The sequence below is a fragment of the Perna viridis genome, chromosome 11, assembly GCF_037379345.1.
Source record: "Perna viridis isolate PV_CMFRI_1.1 ecotype Kerala chromosome 11, ASM3737934v1, whole genome shotgun sequence".
NCBI lineage: Eukaryota > Metazoa > Mollusca > Bivalvia > Mytilida > Mytilidae > Perna > Perna viridis.
This window is the reverse complement of record NC_142455.1, coordinates 1,958,728-1,980,416: the sequence shown is the minus strand read 5'-3', so window position 1 is coordinate 1,980,416 and position 21,689 is coordinate 1,958,728. Positions and strand designations below refer to the sequence as shown.

The 21,689-nt window shown below is 33.9% G+C and overlaps 1 protein-coding gene across 1 annotated transcript; it reads left to right on the top strand.

Moving 5' to 3' along the window:
* Window positions 1-826: 826 nt before the first annotated feature.
* LOC148602286 (uncharacterized) lies at window positions 827-20,238 on the top strand. Its single transcript, XM_088552131.1, has 6 exons — window positions 827-972; window positions 4,371-4,709; window positions 7,223-7,476; window positions 13,407-13,569; window positions 15,063-15,098; window positions 17,424-20,238. The coding sequence occupies exons 2-6, from the start codon at window positions 4,499-4,501 to the stop codon at window positions 19,628-19,630; spliced, it is 2,871 nt and encodes a 956-aa protein (XP_088408257.1). The 5' UTR covers window positions 827-972; window positions 4,371-4,498; the 3' UTR covers window positions 19,631-20,238.
* The last annotated feature ends 1,451 nt before the right edge of the window (window positions 20,239-21,689 follow it).

Below are 21,689 nucleotides of genomic sequence, written 5' to 3'. Positions count from 1 at the left end.
GATATGCGATATGTGCAGTAATTAAGAGAAAAAACATATTGCGGAGGGGCTTGCTCCCACTATCAAATATATGCAGCCCTACTAGTATATGACCTAGGTTATTTACTAGTGGGGCTACGTATTGATTGTGGGTAACCAAAGGGAATACATAATACAGGGTGACGAGGAGTGACCAAAGGTAAAATGTTGATATAGGGTGACCAGGAGTAACTAAAGGGAAAAGGTACTAAGTTTTTTTTAACGCCCTTGACTACCCTGTCGGGTCTCGTACGGACGGTCCAATTTGTTAGGCTTCAATTAAATAATTTTGAAATGTATTTTAAAAACAAATAAAAGAAATAAATAAATCAGTGAATAAATAATAAAATTAAAATAAGTAAATAAATGTTTAGTAGAAAATTGTAATGAAAAGAAAGCAAAAGAAAAAGGAAAGAGAATAGGTTTGTAAAGAGTGATATTATACTCTAACTTACAAACGGAAGTAATGCACTATATTTTGTCGCGTAGTTATTAGCAAAATAACTTCTTTGCTAGGATGACTTGCGGTCACCTGTCAGCGGGTATATTATCCTTGTGCGTCCTATAGCGGAAATGTCCGAGAGGTTCCGATTGTACTCAGCTAATGCACACTTGCCTAAATAGTAGTCATACGCGAATAAATGTAGTTCTATCCACCAGATGAGGCTGAAAAATTCAGTTAGATATCATCAGAAATAAAGAACAATCAATCTTTCAAAATTTTTGCGTAAAGCTAGGTACTTTGAAAAAAAATGTTATAAAAAAAAATAATCAGTTAAACTCAAATTATACAACTGGTTAAATTCCGGACAGATTCTTCCACCTATTTGTTTTCAGTTTGTAACGAGAAGGTCTGAGGAGTTCCGAATGCTTCGAAGAAGGAATTTTAACACGAACTCAACAAGGAAATTAATTAGAAAGATCCTTGAGTAAACGCTTATGTCCAAATTTTTGGTAAGAGCCTGTATCAGTCTGCGACCAATTTTGCCTTAAATGACCAATTATCGTGGTAAATTTTTCCAGCAAACACTGTACTTCAAGTCATGATCCCGCGTTCGAAACCGAAAGTTGATTTTTTCCAATACATCAGATTTGATTATAACTGAAGTTAGAATGAAATCCTATTCTCTAGTATGTATATACGATATGTTACATGAATGTGTTTCTCAGTAGTGAAACAAAGACTTTTGTTTATGGTACTTAAACGTCGGTGGCACCACTAGTCTCTAGCCCACCACGGGCTTGCTCTCACTTTTAAATATGGGATCTCACTAATTGCCGACAAGAAATTTATTTAGCGACAAGAAACTAAAAAAAAATACCGACAAGAGGAGATAGACTTTATTTATTTGCTGCTTGAATAATAAAAATATATCTTTTTTTAATAGGAGAACTATTACATGCATAGTTGATATGAATTTGTCGTGCCTAAAGTTAACCAAAGTTCCAAAATGATTGGTGTGCGTTTTTTTTTTTAATTTTAAAATGAAATAAAAATGTTAGAACATTTTGAGGCATGTGTTTCGACTATTGAAGTCTCATCAGTAACGCTTTGCCAAAAAATAGAAGAATTCAATGCAAATTTAAAGGACCAAATTATTTTTTCAGATTTTCTTTGTTTTATAAATTTGTAATTTGTTCATTTTTTTTAATTTTGATATTGAAGTAATTTGTGTTTTATAATTTTTATTTTATTTTTGTTAGTCTCAAAATAGTGCTTTGCCAATTTGGAATAGGTATAAAACAAACAAAATGTAAAATACAAAGGAGACAGTTGTGTTGGTCTCTATAAGACCTTGAGCTCCAAATAAGTGTTATTATTTGCTTGGAGCCTTTCTCATTCACACCGACCTTGTTTCTTAAATGCCTTGACACGTTTCTGCTCAAGTGTCGTGTACATAGTATTAACTCGGAGTTAGGAAAGCTTGTCTTGAAAGCTTTCATGGGTGTCTTTTCCTGGTCTGACCCACTGACTATATCATTGACACACAGTAGAGTTTCTGATATTGTACACTCCAGCATAGAAGCAGTGTGCGTAAAGAAACGCTGGTACGTGTGATATAAGCCGTCCCAAAATAAATTGGACCCATTATAATGGGACTGGTACATGTAGTTTTGCCCTTTCGTTTCAGTTTGTTTTTTTGAAACACAGTTGTCGTGACGCAACAAGCACCAAAATTAAATGTTCTGTCAACACCAATGATAGAAGACCTTCATTTGAAAATTAGTATAGCAAATAACATTTGGAGGCTTGTCTGAGGTCTAAACTATCTCTTTTATAAAAGGATGCTCGGCAGAATTGATGCTAATAATGCTTTGCATATCATCAGCGACAACCACGCTTAGAATCATCAACAGTGTTTTTACTTTACTTAGTTTTCTGGTCTATGGCTTCATAAATTATGATGCTAAAAAAAAACTTATTACGGCCAATATTATTTTTAATTTTTACATCAAAATAATCAGTGTGTTTGATTCTGAGGGTTACAACACCAATTCAAGCTACCAAAACTCTTGATTTTGAGATCAAAGGGTGACTGGCTTCTTTTAGGTAATTAATATCATAACTACCTCAATTAACAATTTAGCGACCCACGTGTCACCATAAGTCAGTGATTAACACCTTGTTGATTGGCGCGTGGATAAATGTCATAACTTAATTAATCCGATTGGCTGATATGTGTAAATATACAAATCTATCGGAACTTAGAATGATCTGTAATCCTGACATATCTGCATTCTTTAAGAATGATTCCAAATATTTTTTTGAAAATAAAAATAGCACATAACATTAAAGAAATAGATAACGTAAATCTTAATCTTTTGATAAAACAGCATTTTTAAACTCAAATCTTTTCAAATTACATTATTTTTCACCCTTTTCATCAATTTATTTCTTTATAATATTTTAAAATGTCATTTAAAATGATATATTTGATAAATATTTGTTTCTCAAAATTTTAAACCTTATATGGCAAATTTTACCAGAGACATTAATGTGTATTAATGTCTCTGTTTTTATCAACTTTGCATGTACAATTTTTTTTTTAAATATAACCAGGTATTTATAACTTCTTACAATTATTTCTATTTATTCATCTTTTTATAATTCAAACTGCAAATAAATATAGTCTCTCTCCTGTTGTCGGTATTTTTTAGTTCTTGTGGCTAATTCAAACTTCTTGTCGCTAATTCAAAGTTTCTTGTCGCTAATTGAAGTTTCTTGTCGCTTCTTGACACTTGTTGTTGGTAATTATTGAGACCGCAAATATGCAACCCCACTGCACTTCTCTAGATGAATGCTTTCAGTGCCCTTCTGTGTAAATATTGGTCAATGTTTTCAGTATATCTAATCATAAGGCAGCTGTGACTGATTTTTTGACTCCTTAAAGGAAAAAGTGGGAAAACTTTCCTTACATTTTTCCAAGGTGCATTTCAACTAAATTTGGTCTATAAATATCTTACAAAGCAAAATTTATAAACACTTTGATGGTTAATTCTTGGGGTTAAGATGTATAAATACTTGGATAATGCAACAAACTCTTGGTGTTTTTTTTTCATGTGCCACAACATATTCAAATTTTGCCTGAATCTTAGATGGAGAAGTACTTAACTGTGATAACACTAAGAATACAAATTTTTCCATGCTTTCTATTGTCTGTCTAGTGATGTCAAGGTTACAGTAGTTTCACTTTGGTACAAGTGGTTGTAGAAATATGGAGTTCGAATGTTCAAATCATGGTTTTGATTTAATTAGAAGTATGTGATGGTGATACAATGTATATGTGTTTTCGTTAGATTCATCATTTGTCAGGTAATTGCTAATTTGATATTGAAAAATTTATAAGTCACGTTCTAGACTTACCAGAATTTTCGATGTAGAACATATTGAAATCTGAAGACCTACATTGTATCTGCATTTTCTTGTTTACTTCCGTGATCTCAGGATGCTATATTACAATGCAAAATCTTTTTATTGCTTTTCTTAACACTTTTAACATGTAGAAATATATATTTGCCACTTTTATCGGTATATTTACACAGAAAAATGGTAAACTTTTTAACTCAAACCTTTGTAAATGACAAATTTTAATGCACTGACCAATAACAAGGTAAATACCATGACAAGGTGAATGACCACTGACCTATGACAAAGTGAGTTATCTCTGACCAATCAAGAGGTGAAAGATCATTGATCAAAGAAAAGATAAATGATCACTGAGAAATGACAAAATGATTGATCACTAATCAAACTAATCAATGACAAGGTGAATGGTAACTTACCAAAGATTGGGTGAATGATCACTGACCAAAGATTATTTATTTTGTTATTTTAAACTTGTTTGTTTCAGGAATTTATGCCAACAACAATGATATTTGCATTGTCTGGATACAGAACAGTGCATTACAGTCATCTTTAACCCAGCTAATGATCACTTATAATATGTTAACGATTTAAAGTAAAGACAAAAACATCAGGATGTCATTGTCAGAAGAAGAGGCAGATTTTATCAGACTGGTCATTTTGGAGATAAAAGTGGCACCAAAAGCTGTCAGATATTTGTTTAATCAGAGATTTCCTCCTTCAAACCTAGCATATACCCTTCAGAATAATTTGCTAAACCTGAATAAACTAAAAAATTCAAGGAGACTCAATGCGGCCCAATGGAATTTACTGTTTCCTCCGTCAGGTATAAATTTAAAAGTAGATTTGAGTAGCAGTCTTTCTTTAAATCAGCCATAAGGTGATTCATGCATATCAAAAACCCACCAAATTCAGTTTTATTTTATTTTCAGATACAATTACTGATCAGGTATCCAGTTTTAGTTTTTCATTTGGTTGTTGCACTGTTAAGATAAAATTATATAGATTGTACATGAAATTGGCACTTTGTAAGAGTTGTCATTCTTGATTTGGTTGATTTTAGTGGGCGATGAATGTAGGATTTCCTGAAAACTGTAGATCTGATTGTCGTAATGTTTACCATATGTAGAATTAAAAAGCATTGTTTGTTTGGTGGGTTTGCCTTCACCATGAATCAATTTACCATTGGCAATGACTGAATTTTACGTGGACAGGTACTTAGGTAGTAGGTAAAATAATGTATAACATTTTTATCTTGTAGAACTACATTGTAAATACATGTATATTTGTCATTTTTATTGTCATCACTTTGCACCCACTGGTTGCTTTTTAGGGCATCCTGTACAAACTGATTGTTTAAAATTTTAAAATAATAGAAAAACATGGCTGCTGTTAATAAAGATAGAACATACTTGTAGGGGTTAAAAATACATTTTTTTTGCAAATAACTTAAATATCGTTGAATTTAGCAAAATTTGACTCAGGTTAACTACCGGAAGACAGACCTATGCCGAAACATTCAAGATGATTTGTTGCCTGATGCACTAATTATGGCTCTTGAAACATATTTTTTTGTTGTTTTTCATGTATACAACTTAGAAAATCTTCTCTGAAACTATTCAACAAAATTTTATGAAAGTTTGCATAAGTGTTCCTTAAGGTGATGACAGCAGTTATCAATATATGCTTTTTTTTCAGCAATTTTTGGGTGAAACATGGAAACAAATCATGATACATTTACTTACTTATACACTAATCAGTTAATAAGACATGGTTTGCCAGGTGAGCAATTCAGGCTCTTTGAGAGCCTCTTGTTGATCAGTATTCTTACACTGAAAGATATTTTGCTATTGGTATTGAACTCAATGCTATGTTTATGATAATTCTCAAGTCATTTGAATAGTAGACGAGGACCTATTCTCATGGAATCACAGAGTCGCGTGACAAAACTTAGATACCCTATTCCATAGCACTAAAATATTTTGTGTTCGACTTGTAGTCATGACAACATAAAGAAATTTTAAGATAACAAAAAATATAAAAATCTTAGGGAGTACTCTATTGCAGGGATATATAATCACTACCACCATAGAGAAATAGATGAAGTCTAAAAACATGAAAATGATAATACTCCCCCCCCCTTTTATGCACGTGTGATTTCATCTGTCTTGTGCTGATCCGGGTGTTGAAAGAATAGGCCTGCAGCAGCACTAAGCTTGTCGTAAAAGGCGACTATAGAGCAACTGGGTTGTGTGCCCTAGGTGTTGGAATGGGGTAGCCCTGGCGTGTTACATGTACATGCTGGGGTTGTCAGGCTATAATTCGGAAAAACTGACCTCAAACCTTAGTGGTGCACCGTGTTGGGAAAGAACCCTGCTGTGGTATTCCATAGGAGTAGGAACCATTGCGCTGCACCACAGGAGACTAAATTGCCCGACCCTACCCACCTCTCCTTTTTATCTTGTGGCATCTAAATTTGTTGTCACTATTATCCTTGTGTTTCATCCTTTTTTTTTCATTCCATGATCATCATTACTTCATGTTCATTAGATCATCCATTTCATGTTCATTGCCTGAATATACACATGTAGCTGAAATATTGCTGCTCGGGCTTTAAACCCCAACAATCAATCAATCTTCTGTTAATCTGTTGGTTTGTGTACATATTATCTAAGCACATTGGTTTCTTTGCTGGCTATTATTATATGATGGCAATTATCGTGAGATGTCATATTTGATATACCTTGGCAGTTTCATAAAAAATGTCAAATTGACATTTTCCTCAAACTCTTCCTTAACTCAAATTTCAACCAATTAGATCACTCAAAATAGAAGATTTGAGGTAAACTCAAGGATTTTAGGCAAATCTCAGTTAGAGAACTTTTTATGAAACCGGGCCCTGATCCCCTGAAAAGAAAAGCTGCTACATGATGTGGATCTTTAAAATTCTTGTTGGTCACAAGACTCTGCACATTTGAATTTCTGTACAACATTAATTTCATTTGATTGTTTTTATGTTTTTAAAATACAGGCACTTCAAAATTACTGAGATGCCTAGTCATAAATTTCAAAACTTTGTAGTGATTATATTTTGTTTCTTTTAAATGTAAATAATAGTCCATTTTGATTAAACAAAAACAAAATTGTCAGATCAATTAATGATTGACATGTACATGTATGGAAATGATTTAAGAAATTTTGCCTGATTCTTAATACCGATAATTGACATGTATGGCTATGATTTAAGTTGGTTTGCCTAAATCTTTCAACGGACAGGACTTAAAAAAAGATCTGTTTTTGAGCTTTAGACAAGATCATTTGAATTGAGTTATTTTACAGGAAATGCTTCATGTTCTTCGACATATGATGTAACACTGCTAATTTGCTTGTTACGGAATATTGTACAGCCTCGAGCAAGATTTCCATGTGTACTGGAACCACCAACAGGGTTTGACCGACTACCACCAAATGCTGATTTATCTGAAGGAGCTGACCTTGCAAGAATCAAACACTACAGAAACTATATATTTCACCATAATGAGGGCAAGATAGCTAGAACTGATTTCAACTTGGCATGGACAGATTTATCCGGGGTAATGTTTATTTAGTAGCACTCCAGATTAGAATCATGCAAATTGTGATTGGAAAGCCTTTATATTTTTATTTTTGATATTTTCATACCTGCCAACTTTTGAAAATCCCCATTGGGCTTTTTAGGAGGGACAACATATGAATGGACATTTTTTATAACATATTTTTCAAACTTCATGGATTTTACTATAGTAATATATGAATGAGACAACCACTATAGTGCAGATATTAATAGGCCTTTTTCAGTTGAACAACATGTGCATGCATGTTGTAATAAATTGAAAGAGTAATCAAAGGAACTAAAATTCTAGCAGAAATCAAAAGAATGTAGTCCAGGGTCAAAGACCAAACACAACAAAGAACATCGAATAACTAAAAAAATACATATAAAGTAACAAAAGTAAATGAGCACCTCAGACTCCACTAAAAACTGGGAGCATGGACCAGGTGCACTGATAGGGTAAGTGTCCTCAGTTTTGAAACACCTGCCGAGTTGCTCATAAAAAGTTTGCAAGCCCTTATTTTGTGGTGGATTCCTCCAAACCTAATTAAAATTCTGAAGTTTTAATTATAGCAAATAAATGAGAAAACTTTTTACTGGCTGTAGCTGAAGGGGATTTTAGTTTTGCAATCCATCTGTCTGTCTGTCTGCTTGTCTGTTAGTCTCGAAAAAAATTGGGCTATTGCCATTACTTGGCGTCCGTCATCTTCATCGTCATGACAATTTCTTCAAACATCTTCTCTGAAACTACTGAATGGATTTGGATGAAACTTAATATGATTGTTCCTTAGAGTATTCTGCTCAAAGTGACCGTTCTAGTTTTTTCTATTAAAAAACGTGGCTGTTGTTACTAAAAATAGAACATAGGGGTCAGACAGCAGTTTTTTTGCATATATCTCCGAAACTGTCAGGTTTAAGCAAATTTGGTTGGGTTAAATGTGTTCACCATGATGAGATCAATCTGTGATGGTAATTTTGGTGAAAATCTTTTGACCCATGTTGGAGTTATTGCCTTTTTTGGACATTCTTTTGCTGTTTTTGATGTTATTACTTTCAAAAATCTTCTCCTCAGAAACTACTATGCAGAACTCAATGAAAGTTGGTACTACTGTTTTTTTTTAAGGTATCCTGCACAAAATGACTGTTTGGATTTTTGATCAGTGTAAAAACATGGCCACTGTTACTAAAAATAGAACAAAAGAGTCAACAGCAGTTTTTTTGCATATATCTCCAAAACCGTTAGGTTTGACCAAATTCTGACATTGTGGTTAAAGTGTTTACTATGGTGAGATCTCTCTGTGATGTAATTTTGGTGAAGATCTGTAAACCATTGTATTACTATATATTTCTCAGTGTATCCAGCACAAAGTGACTGTTTGGATTTTTGATTGACAAAAAGACATGGCTACTGTTACTAAAAATAGAACAAAAGGGTTGAAATGTAGTTTTTTGGAAATAACTCAAAAACAGTTGAATTTAGCAAAATTCTGATGGAGAGTAATAATGTTCACCATCAGAAGACAGACCTTTGCCAAGATTTTCAAAATGATTTGTTGCCTGTTGTAGGATTTATGACCCCTGAAACAGATTTTTTTGTCATTTTAATGTGTACAACTCTCTGAAACAAGTTTTAACTAAAATTAATAAAAGTTGGGATAAATTTTTTTAGTTTTTTGTCCACAAATTGATCATTTATAATTTTTCATCAGTCAAAAACAGGGTTCGAAATTACTATAGGTCTGATAGCCTGAGTATAGATATTTTGCTGTTGGTCTACATAAATTTGACTTGTGTTGGACTGATTGTCTAAACGAAATTTACAAGTACCGATTTCGTGATTTTTGATTCCATTCTGACATCGGTTTTTTATTTCTTTTACCTGATCACAAAAGCGCTTTAAATACCCCTGATGTGAAGGCTACGATGTGGAAATACTAGATAGATGTATACTTTTCCTAATTTAAAAATATTTTGTTTTGCAAAAAGATGGGTGAATATCTGGTATTTAAACAAAGTATGTCAAATCATAGACAAAGAAAAACTCTTTAAGACATCACAATTATCTAACTACAAATTCATGGCTTTTCAACAAACAAAAGAAAAAAGACAATACTTCCGTCAAACATTTGTTGGGCTTAACATTTCTTTTCAGGGCTAGAAGGATTCAAATCTGTCTAGCCCTGTTGTCTAGAGTAAAAACCAAACTAATTTGTTACTAAAAATAGTACAAAATGCTTTTTTGCTTTTTTTTCCTCAACTATAGAAGAATAATGAAAATGAAAGCTACCCATAAAATGAACGTGATATTTGGAGTTGACAGGCACCATTGAAATTATTTTTTAAGGTGCCATTTTACGACCATTTTCACCAGTTGTTCAGATTCCATCTTCAGGAAACTAGGTGTTTTAAGTTGCATGGTGATGGCGAAAGATTGTTCTTGGCTGCCCATTTCCCACTAATCTTTAAACTTGCTTTGAATTCAATGATAATTTGTTTATTTATTAAATATGGTCTCCTGATAAGAATGGTAATGATGAAAATTGTTGATGGGCATGGTTTAACTTCATTTTATGTTCTTTTTCAGCAAATCTATACTGGGCTAATGTCCCCTCAGACCTGGTGAAACAATTTTTTCCAGAGGTTCTATAAACACTTTAAAGGCATTTCCAACATTTTATAGTGCCTTAGCTACTCTTTTACAGCATTCATCAATATATGCTCTTTTTCATCAATTTTTTGTCAAACATGGTAATAAAGCATGATACCTTTACTTACTTAGGTCTCACTAACCACTTCTAGCGTTTCCATCACTTTACATTTTAAACAAGTAATTTTCAATGTTTCACTGTGAATTCCAAGGACAAATGACATCTTAAAGTTACATACCATTGTGAGGCTTGGAAAATAAGTCTTTCAAAATCATTATGCTAATGGTACGATGATTGTAAAAATTCTTCACAAAATTTACTTGAATAAATAAAACTGAAAATCCACATTTTTATATTTTCTGCTAATTGACAGCATGGGGGCAAATTCCTCACACATTTAAACAATATTCATGCACTTTTATAGTAAATTGCAAATATGATTAAAGTACACATTCTGAGCTTTACTTTGACTACTTTTGATCAGAACACACACAAATAGTGCACTTACAATGCATAGATCTAGGTTCAGTGTGTTTTTGGTACTACATTGGGGGATGGCCATTTGACCTGGAAGTGGTTAGTGAGACCTTGGTTTGTCAGATGAGCGATTCAGGCTCTTCTAGAGCCTCTTGTCTAATTGCTTGTAGATATTGAGCTGATTTTTAGTATGCGAGTCAACCCTCATGTTATAGATCATGTTAACGTTTTGTTTCACATTGCTGATTTCTGTCCTAGGTATGGTCCTTGAACTATGAAAAATTTACCGAAATTTAGTATTTTTTTTGTATTTTTTTCTAAATGCCTGCAGATATTGAACTGAATTTTGGTATGTATGGGTTACAGATCAAGATTACATTTCTTTACACTTTGCTGATTTCTGTCCAAGTTACGGTCCTTGAACTATGAAAAATTTACTGAAATTTAAGTTTTTTGTATTTTTTTCTAAATGCCTGCAGATATTGAACTGAATTTTGGTATGTATGAGTTACAGATCAAGATTACGTTTCTTTACACTTTGCTGATTTCTGTCCAAGTTATGGTCCTTGAACTATGAAAAATTTACCGAAATTTAAGTTTTCTACATTTTTTTCTAAATGCTTGCAGATATTGAACTGAGTTACAGATCAAGATTACGTTTCTTTACACTTTGCTGATTTCTGTCTGAGTATTGGCCCTTGGACTGTGAAAAATTTACCAAAATTTAAGTTTTCTGCATATTTTTCTAAATCCTTGCATTTACCGTCTGAACCTTGGATCCCTTGATTACTCTTGCAGATATTGAACAGATTTTTGGTATGTGAGTTTAACCTTATGAGTTACATTTTTGTACCGATTTTTGTCCAAGTTATTGCCCTTGAACTTTGAAAAAGTTACCGAAATTCAAGTTCTCCGCACTTTTTTCTTAACACTTGCAGATATTGTGCTGTTTATTTGTATGTGAGTCTACCCTTATGAGTTACAGATCAATTTTAGGTTAAGTTCCGCTTTGCTGATTTTTGTCTGAGTTATGGCCCTTAATTTACCGAAATTTAAGTTTTCCACACTTTTTTTCTAAATGCTTGCAGATATTGAGCTGATTTTTGGTATGTAAGTCCACCTTTATGAGTTTCAGATCAAGCTTACATTTCGTTACCCTTTGCTAATTTTTTCCAAAGTTTTACACGCTATGCTAAAATTTCAATTTTACACACCTTTTACTAAAGACTAAAGATATTGAATCAGTCAACTGTTATTTGAAACCTAATCCATCCAATTGTGTTTGCATAAAACTTTGCAAATCTGCATCTGTTAAATGGTTTGGACATCTTTCATTTGTTTGTTTGTCCATATCCCTTCTTCTGTTCATAATCAGTCATTTCGTCAGTTAGTCATTCATACTTGATGATCCAAGGTAGTGTTTAGGTCAGTGATGTAAACAGCTGGCAGGGGACTATGTATTGTTTTGCAATACTCTCAGCATGCTTGTTGTTTCTCTCTTTTATCAACTTCATAATTTATTGAACTTTTAAATTGTCAATTTATGTAAATATTTACTATGTTTTTTTTTCACAAGACCACAGACTTGTTAACTTGTCAAATATGAACTAATTAATTTTTTACATAAAAAAATTGTTTTTATATACAAATCTTCCACATGAGACAGTGTCAGTGGGAAGAATCTCCTACATGTGTCAGTATCAGTGGGAAGAATCTTCTATATGTGTCAGTGTTAGTGGGAAGAATCTCCCACATGTGTCAGTGTCAGTTGGAAGGATCTCCTACATTTGTCAGTGTCAGTTGGAAGAATCAATCTCCTACATGAACTGTTCCAAAGGTTTACAAGAATAAAAAAAACCTCCAGTTCTACATTGTAACAGCACTTTTATATCTGAAATTACTGGATTTGGACTTGTATAAGTATAAAAATTACTTTTTTCCGAAGTTTTTCTTCTAAATGCTTGTAGATTTTGAGCTGATTTTTGGTATTTTTTCCACTCTGCTGATTCTACTGAAATAATTATGAAGACCTTGGAATTGCAAAATTTCATAAGAATAAAAGTAAACACTTTCAGGTATTGAGCTAATTTTTGGTGCAATGTACCATGATCAGTTACAGATCAAATTTAAAAGAATTTCTATGAATTAAGGCCCTTTGAACTTCCTTTTTTTTAAATATGTTTTATTTGAGAGTCCTATGTGTAGATGCGTGAGGTATGTTGGTGCACTCACTAAGGTTCTTCAATTAGTAATGGCCAACATGGCATTATATTGGTCTTGTTGTGTAATGTGATAAAACAAGCAAATAATAAATTATATGCCTTCAAAATTATGTAAGAACCACAAAACCAGAACTAATCAGAAATAATGTTACATCAAAGAAATGTTACATGAACCACAAAAACCAGAATTAATCAGAAATGATGTTCCATCAAAGAAATAACAGAACTAATCAGAAATGATGTTACATCAAGGAAATGTTACATGAACCACAAAACCAGAACTAATCAGAAATGGTGTTACATCAAGGAAATGTTACATGAACCACAAAACCAGAACTAATTAGAAATGATGTTACATCAAGGAAATGTTACATGAACCACAAAACCAGAACTAATCAGAAATAATGTTACATCAAGGAAATGTTACATGAACCACAAAACCAGAACTAATCAGAAATGATGTTACATCAAGGAAATAACCAGAACTAATTAGAAATGATGTTACATCAAGGAAATAACCAGAACTAATTAGAAATGATGTTACATCAAGGAAATGTTACATTTTCTTCTTCATCCAATTACAGGCAATATCAAGACTAGGTGCTGGTAACTACAACCAAGAATGTTCTGATTTGAGAGTAGCCTCCCTTGATGGGTCAGACAGAGAACTTTCTAGGGAAGTCCTTAAACAACAGTCAGAACTTGAAAGTCTTCAAAAGGAAGTAGAAGATATAAAGAAAGATATTGGTAAAGATGCTTCTTTATTTCCCCTTTTTAGTTCACCTTAAGTGATTTTATACTATTGTTTTGTATCTGTTGTCCATTTGTCTGTTGTATGTTTTCCATAAACTTTTCACGTTTTTCTCAACTTCATGAAAATTTCTTGACCAATTACAACCAAACTTGTTAGGACATCTTCAAATAATACAGTTTTAGTTCCATTTTATCAAACTGTAGGGATGCCAGAGGCTATATTAGCTCTAATTTTAAAGATCATCTCCTCTGAAACCAAATGTGCCATTGCTTTCAAACTTCATAATGTGTTGACCTCAATGCTTTCTAGCTACAAATGATCTGATTTTGTGTTGTGGAAGACAAATACATGTAGTTGGCACAGAGTCGTAATAATTTGTCTGAGTTGGGTGACGTGTACCTGCATGTGCAAGGTAGCACAATAAGAAATTGCAGAAATGATGCCTGATGGTGGTAGAAATTTTTCATCAAAACTTAGTCACCTGCATTTTCTGCAACTCATCCTCAACAATTGACAAGATTGTTATAAAACTTGATGGAGTGTTACAATACCATATGTGGATGTCCATGTTGTCAGGAATTTATATTTGAGCAAAAAATGTAGAATTGAAGCCTGGTGGATATAGGTGTTTTTCAGTAAAACTTGGTCTCACTTGTTGTCTGCAACCCTTTGTCAACACCTTGCAGCATTGTTATGAAACTTGATGGAGGGTTCAATTACAATATTTGGATGTGCATATTGTCAGGAATTTATGATTCGGTGATAATTGTGAGAAATGACAGGTGTTGGTCTTAGGTGTTTTCAAGCAAAATTTGGTCTGTTGTGTTGTCAGCAACTCCTCCTCAGTGAATTACAGGATTGTAATGAAACTCAATAGAGCGTTAGAATATCATTTTGTGGCTTGCATTTATGTTTAAAGTAATTTTGCAGTTATATTCTATAATTGTGTTGTCAACAAAAAAGCATAGTACTTATTTCTGTTTTGGAGTTGAGTGTTTTAGAATGGCAGCAAAATTTGGTGTCAAAAGTGCTCAGCCTAATAAGACAGAAATAAATCGTGTATCCACATTGGTCCCCAAATGTACAAGGTTCAACTGGCTGAGGGGGTATTAGTCCCATTAAGGGGGAAATGCCTAGTATTGAAAGGGGAGGGGAGGTCCAGGTGAGTTCCATGCTGTTATTTGTTCTTTATTGTTCCTAGGATTTATGCAGCAGGATTAACAAATATAATGGCTTTTTAGCTATTTAAATGCAATTCACACCGAAACAATATTAACAGACAAAAAAAAGAAAAGAAATTGTGGTCACATGTATGAAAAGTTAGGCTGTGTTGCTGCTTCTATAAATTTGTGTCATTTACTTGGAATTGGGCCACGTTAAAATTGGACTTGCTCACCCTATGACATTCTTTGGATTTTAGTACTACTGTTTTATTATATAATATTTTAGGATTTTATCATACTTAAGTATGTATTATCTATTTCAGAAAGACAAGCTGATAGTATCCCGGAGCATATGAAAGGTAAGAGGAATATCTAGAGTGAATCATTGAAAAATTGAAATAGAGGTGTTAAGTGAAAAAAACAAACAAAACAAAACTGTGTCTTGAAAACATTGACATCAGGGGAAAGATAACAAAGAAATGAGAGACAAAACAACACTGACAAGATTACCATGAAGGACAAGAAATATTGACAATAGGGACAAGACAACATTGACAGGAGGAACAAAACAACTGACATGAGAGACAAGACAACATTGACACGAGAGAGGAGACAACATTGACAACTGGGATAAGACAACAGGGACAAGACAACATTGACATGAGGAAGAAGACAACATTGACATCAAGGTCAAGACAACATTTACATAAGGGACAAGACAAAATTGACATTTGGGACAAAACAACATTGACATAAAGAACAAGACAACATTTAAATAATGTACAGTACAACACAAGGGACAAAACAACATTTGCATGAGGGACAAAACAGCATTGACGTAAGTGGCAAGACAACATTGTCATAATGTAAAGGACAATATTGACATTTTGACAAGACAACATTGGCATGAAGGACAAAACGTAAGTGGCAAGACAACATTGTCATAATGTAAAGGACAATATTGACATTTTGACAAGACAACATTGGCATGAGGGACAAAATAGTAAGTGGCAAGACAACATTGTCATAATGTAAAGGACAATATTGACATTTTGACAAGACAACATTGGCATGAGGGACAAAACGTAAGTGGCAAGACAACATTGTCATAATGTAAAGGACAATATTGACATTTTGACAAGACAACATTGGCATTAGGGACAATACCATACTGATAACAGGGACAATACAACATCACGAGGGTCAAGACAACATTGGCATGAGGGACAATACAACGTCTCGAGGGTCAAGACAACATTGGCATGAGGGACAATACAATACTGATAACAGGGACAATACAACATCATGAGGGTCAAGACAACATTCACATTAGAGGCAAGGCAACATTGATATGAGTGACATGACAACATTTACATGAGGTAGAGAAAAACATTGACAAGAGTGATAAGACAACATTGACAATGGAGACAATACAGCATTTACAGGAATGGAAAGTCATTATTTACTTAAGGGACAAGACAAAATTAACATATGGGACAAGACAAAGTTAACATGAAGGATAAGACAACAATGACAAGAAAGACTAGGCAACATTGACAATTTAAGGGACAAGACAACATTGAAATAAGATGAAAGACAACATTGACAAGAAGAGAGGACGAAATTGACATGAGAGACAAGACAGCACTGACAGGCATGGACAACATTTACATGAGGGATAAGACAAATACAAGACAATATTAACAAGGCGGTCAAGACAACATGGAAAAGACAACATTGACATGAGGGCTGTGTTTACAAAAGGGACAAGACAATATTGACAGCACAGGCAAGATAGACAAGACTACATTACCATGAGTGACAAGCAATATTGACATGAGGAATAAGACAACATTGGCAACAAGGGCGAAACAACTTTCAGTGAAGGGCAGGACAACATTGACATGAGGGACAAGACAACATTGAATTTAGGGAAAATACTTATTGACCTGAGGGACAAGACAACATTGACATGTGGGACAAGATAACATTGCATGTAGGGACAATACTTATTGAAAGAGTAATCAAAGGAACCAAGGTTATAGGGGCAATCAAAAGAATGCAATCCAGGGACAAAGACCAGACATGGAAAACAGACATACACAACAAAGAACATAAAGTAACTAAAATCATACACACAAAGTAACAAAAGTAAATGAGCAACTCCACTAAAAACTGGGAGCATGGACCAGGTGCACCGGTAGGGTAAGCGTCCTCTGCTTTTCTAGAAACACAGACATGAGGGACAAGGAAGCATTGATTTGAGGGACAATAGAAAACGGAACAGATATAGTGAAACACAACAAATGCACCATTGTATAACACCTATAAAAAAGTCAATACTTACAGAGATCACTAAAAGGTTTTCAGTAAGTATAAACATGCCTTTAAGTAAGCTCTAAAAGACCCCTACAAAGGGACAGTTTGGGTCTAAATGCAATGTAAAGACCAGTTGGTCAGCCCAAAAATTAAATGGACCTCAGACTTGCTTCAGTTCACATAACTTTTTGGGGCAACCAACCAGTCCATATATTGCCATATGGCCTTCGTCATCATGAACTATTTGCTTACTGCAGTTCCAAGGAGAAGCTTGCAATTTTAACATGGTATGCAATGACAGTGATTCAATTACATATACCTGATCTCCTTAACACATTAACCTTATTTGAATTCTCAATTTTCAGTTAAGTATGCCAGTCACATTAAGGAATGGGAGAAAGATGAAGAAAAAATTACTGTAACCAGGGCAACAGATCATGTGGCTAATTTAATTGAAGAGAACGATGTTGTTGTAGTAACTGGTAGTTCTGGTTCTGGGAAGTCATCAATCATACACCATGTGGCACTAGAATTATACAGAAATAAGGGGTACGATATCATCCCATTCGTAACAAGTGCTGCTGATATTATAAATTATCGTGACATGAAAAAGAATCAGGTGTTTGTGGTAGATGATGCTTGTGGGAAAAATTTCATTGATGAACAAGACTTACAATCATGGAAGAAAGAAAGTGATAAAATTGAGAAACTGTTTCCATCAGAACCAATAAATGAACAAGATTCAGAAAACCTAACAAGAAAAGAAAATAATGGGATGATGAAAATTCTTGTCTCGTGCCGCTTACAAATATCCAAGGATGACAAATTCAAGTCCTTGAAGATTTTCACCAAACAAACCGTAGATTTACAATCAGAAGAACATTGTTTACTTTTAAAGGAAAAACGTAAAATGATCAAGAAGTACATAGCTAAAACAGAATCTGATTTGCAGGAAATGGATAAAATGTTTGAAAAGTATTCTTACTTCCCCCTGCTCTGTAAGATGTCAAATGGAAAACAAGTAGAGCAGTTGACTGAACTTTTCTCATCTCCTGTTGAAAGTATAAAGAATGATATCAAAGACATGATAGAATTTAAACACTTTGAGTTCTGTGCCTTGGTATTATGTGTATTGTTTCCTAATGAATTAGATGAAACTTACATAAATCCTAGAACAACACCACAAGATGTTAAAGAGAAAGTAGCAGAAATAGTTGCTAATTTTGGAATTGATCTAAAAATAGAAATGGGAAGAAAACAACTTGTTGACACCTTCAATAAACTTGATGGAACATATATCAAGAAAACAGGATCAGTCTACAGTATAGCCCATGATAAACTGTATGATATGGTTGCTGTAACTTGTGGTCAAAAACTTGTAGAACTTTTTATTAAATATTCACCTTCTTCATTCATAGCAGAAGGATTCAGACTTTCCTCAGGTCAAAATCTAGAACAAGATGATTCCTTCCTGTGTTTATCTGAAGATACTGAGAATGTTTACTTTGACAGAATATTCAGAGATCTAAAAGAACAAGATGGAAAGTCCTTCTTTAATAATCAACAGTTGAAAGAAAAAAGATATAAAGACAAAGTGATGGGATATATAAAGGAACACACAGATTCATGTAAACAATTATTCCTTGAGTTGGATGATAAAGGTCTTATAGATAAAAATATATTTGATGATTATGAAAATCAATATTACACTAGTACACCAATGATTGAAGCATCAAAGATTGGTAGTCATGAATTAGTTAAATATCTCATTTCTATAAAATGTAATGTAAACAAAGAAGATAGTGATGGAGAATCACCTTTGTACTATTGTTGTGAGAATGGTCATGTAAATATTGTAGAACTGTTAATAACAAATGGTGTTAACATTCAACATGTTTTGTGTGATGCATGTTGGTGTGGTAATATTAATATAGTGAGAATGTGTCTAGAGAGAAATGCTGATGTGTCACAGTGTGGTAGGTGGGGAGAGACTCCACTGTGTGTTGCATGTCGGAGGGGTCAGACTGATATTGTACAATTGTTACTAGACAGAAATGCTGATGTGTCACAGTGTGGTAGTGGTGTGTGGGGAGAGACTCCACTGTATGTTGCATGTGAGGGGGGTCATACTGATATTGTACAATTGTTACTAGACAGAAATGCTGATGTGTCACAGTGTGGTAGTGGTGTGTGGGGAGAGACTCCACTGTATGTTGCATGTATGTGGGGTCATACTGATATTGTACAATTGTTACTAGACAGAAATGCTGATGTGTCACAGTGTAGTGGTGAGTGGGGAGGGACTCCACTGTATGTTGCATGTGTGAGGGGTCATACTGATATTGTACAATTGTTACTAGACAGAAATGCTGATGTGTCACAGTGTGGTGGTATGTTTGGATGGACTCCACTGTATGTTGCATGTGAGGTGGGTCATACTGATACTGTACAATTGTTACTAGAGAACAATGCTGACCCCAGACAGAGAGTGGGGAGGAGGGGTCTCACACCTTTAGATGTAGCAAGTAATGAAACAATTAAAAACCTTCTAATGAGTTACATAAAAGATTGATATTCATTCTTCATGTCTCAATAAACTACACATGATTTATTTATAATGACACTTTATTTCATTTATTTTAAATATTTAATATCACTTGTGGGGTCTTGTTTTAATCAACTTTTTGTGCTGAATCAGAAAATATAACTATTTTTAAGATTTGTGGAAAAAAGTTGTTTTTCTAAATTTTCTGGAATGTTCTGTTTAGTGGAAGTTTTATATTTTGAGTTGATTTTAGTGATTTATTTTTATATTTAAATTTTTTGACCCCTGTTGTGGGGTCTTGTTTTACTCAACGCATCGTTCTGCATCAGATTAAGGTGGAATTTTAAAGATTTGAGGAAAAAAAATATTTTTCAACTTTTTCTGTCCTTCAAAATTTTACAAAAATGAAGCAGACATCTTTCATGGTGGTGTTTATTTTTTTATTTTAAATATTTAATATGACATGTGGGGTCTTGTTTTAATCAACTTTTTGAACTGAATCAGAAATTATAATTATTTTTATGATTTGTGAAAAAAAAGTTGTTTTTCTAAATTTTCTGGAATATTCTGTACAGTGGAGGTTATATATGTGGAGTTAATTTTTTTAAAAAGAAAATAAACTTTACCGGTATTTACTTAATCATGTTAATAAAAAAAAGTGATACAAAATGTTATGAGTGGACTCAAACTATTGGATTTCCCTTTTTTTTTTTTTTTTTTTTTTTTGGGGGGGGGGGGGGGGTGGTTTTTGGAAGGGGGTGTTTTTGGCCTAGTTTTGTTCCCAAATTGTTTGGTCACCATCTGGAATGAAAAAAATTAGGGCCTACACTTTCTTTTTGGAAAAAATATTATTATCTAGATAAATCATTGGAAAAATTATGGATGTTCAAGTGGGTATACAAAGAATTTTGTCCTATGTGAAAATCCCAACGTTCCCATCCTTCCCAGGAAATCAAATGATGTAAGCCTTAAAAACAGTCTAATAGTACATATGGTTGGATCCTTAATGCTGTGATCATGGAGGTATGAATTGGTAGTCAATACTTTAGTGACTAAAAAATTAGTAATTTCTGCTTAGAAAATATGAAATTTGTTAGTCAGTTTTTTTTAAGACACAGGAATTGGTAGTCACAGCTTCAAGGATATAAAAATTAATCACTATTTTAAATTGGTAGTCACTGCTACGAAGATATTATAAAAGATAGTCATTGCTTCAAAGACATAAAAAAATAATTGTCACATAAAATATAAAGGTTGGTAGCTATTTCTTTGTAAACACAAAAATAGTCAGTAATTGCTGAACTGGGATACAATGTACGTTAAAATTAGAAATCACTGTTTGGTAGACCGAAAAAAATTATAGTCAGTGGTTTGAAGACGTAAAAAGTAATTGGAAGTTCATGTTAAAAAGTCATTATAATAGTCTGGCTGTCACTAGTCACAGTCGGAAGTGGTCTTGTCGCTCCAGTCACAGTCAGTGGTGGTCCTGTAACTAGTCACAATCGGGTAATCCTGTCACTAGTCATAGTCGGAAGTTGTCCTGTCACTGTAGTCACAGTCAGGAGTGATCATGTCACTAGTCACAGTAAGTGGTGATACTGTCACTAGTCAGTCGGAAGTTGTCCTGTCGCTCTAGTAACAGTCAGTGGTGGCACTCACTAGTCACAATCGGGTAATCCTGTCACTAGTCACAGTCGGAAGTTGTCCTGTCTCTCTAGTCACAGTCAGGAGTGATCCTGTCACTAGTCAGTCAGTGGTGACACTGTCGCTAGTCAAAATCTGGAGTAATCCTGTCACAGCAAGTGGAGATACTGTCACTAGTCACAATCTGGAGTGATCATGTCAGTAGTTAAAGTCAGACGTGATAATGACACTCGTCACAGTCGGTTGATCCTGTCACTAGTCAGAACCTGGAGTGATCCTGTCAGTAGTTAAAGTCAGACGTGATAATGACACTTGTCACAGTCGGTTGAACCTGTCACTAGTCACAGTCAGTGCTTGTCCTGTCACTAGTCAGAACCTGGAGTGTTCCTGTTTCTAGTCCCAGTAAGGAGTGATCCCGTCATTAGGCACAGTGATCCTGTTA

Coding starts and splice junctions, on each gene's coding strand:
- LOC148602286 (XM_088552131.1), top strand. CDS start 4,499: ATGTCATTGTCAGAAGAAGAGGCAGATTTTATCAGACTGGTCATTTTG. Junction 7,477..13,406: donor CATGGACAGATTTATCCGGG/GTAATGTTTATT, acceptor ATCCAATTACAG/GCAATATCAAGACTAGGTGC. Junction 15,099..17,423: donor TATCCCGGAGCATATGAAAG/GTAAGAGGAATA, acceptor CTCAATTTTCAG/TTAAGTATGCCAGTCACATT.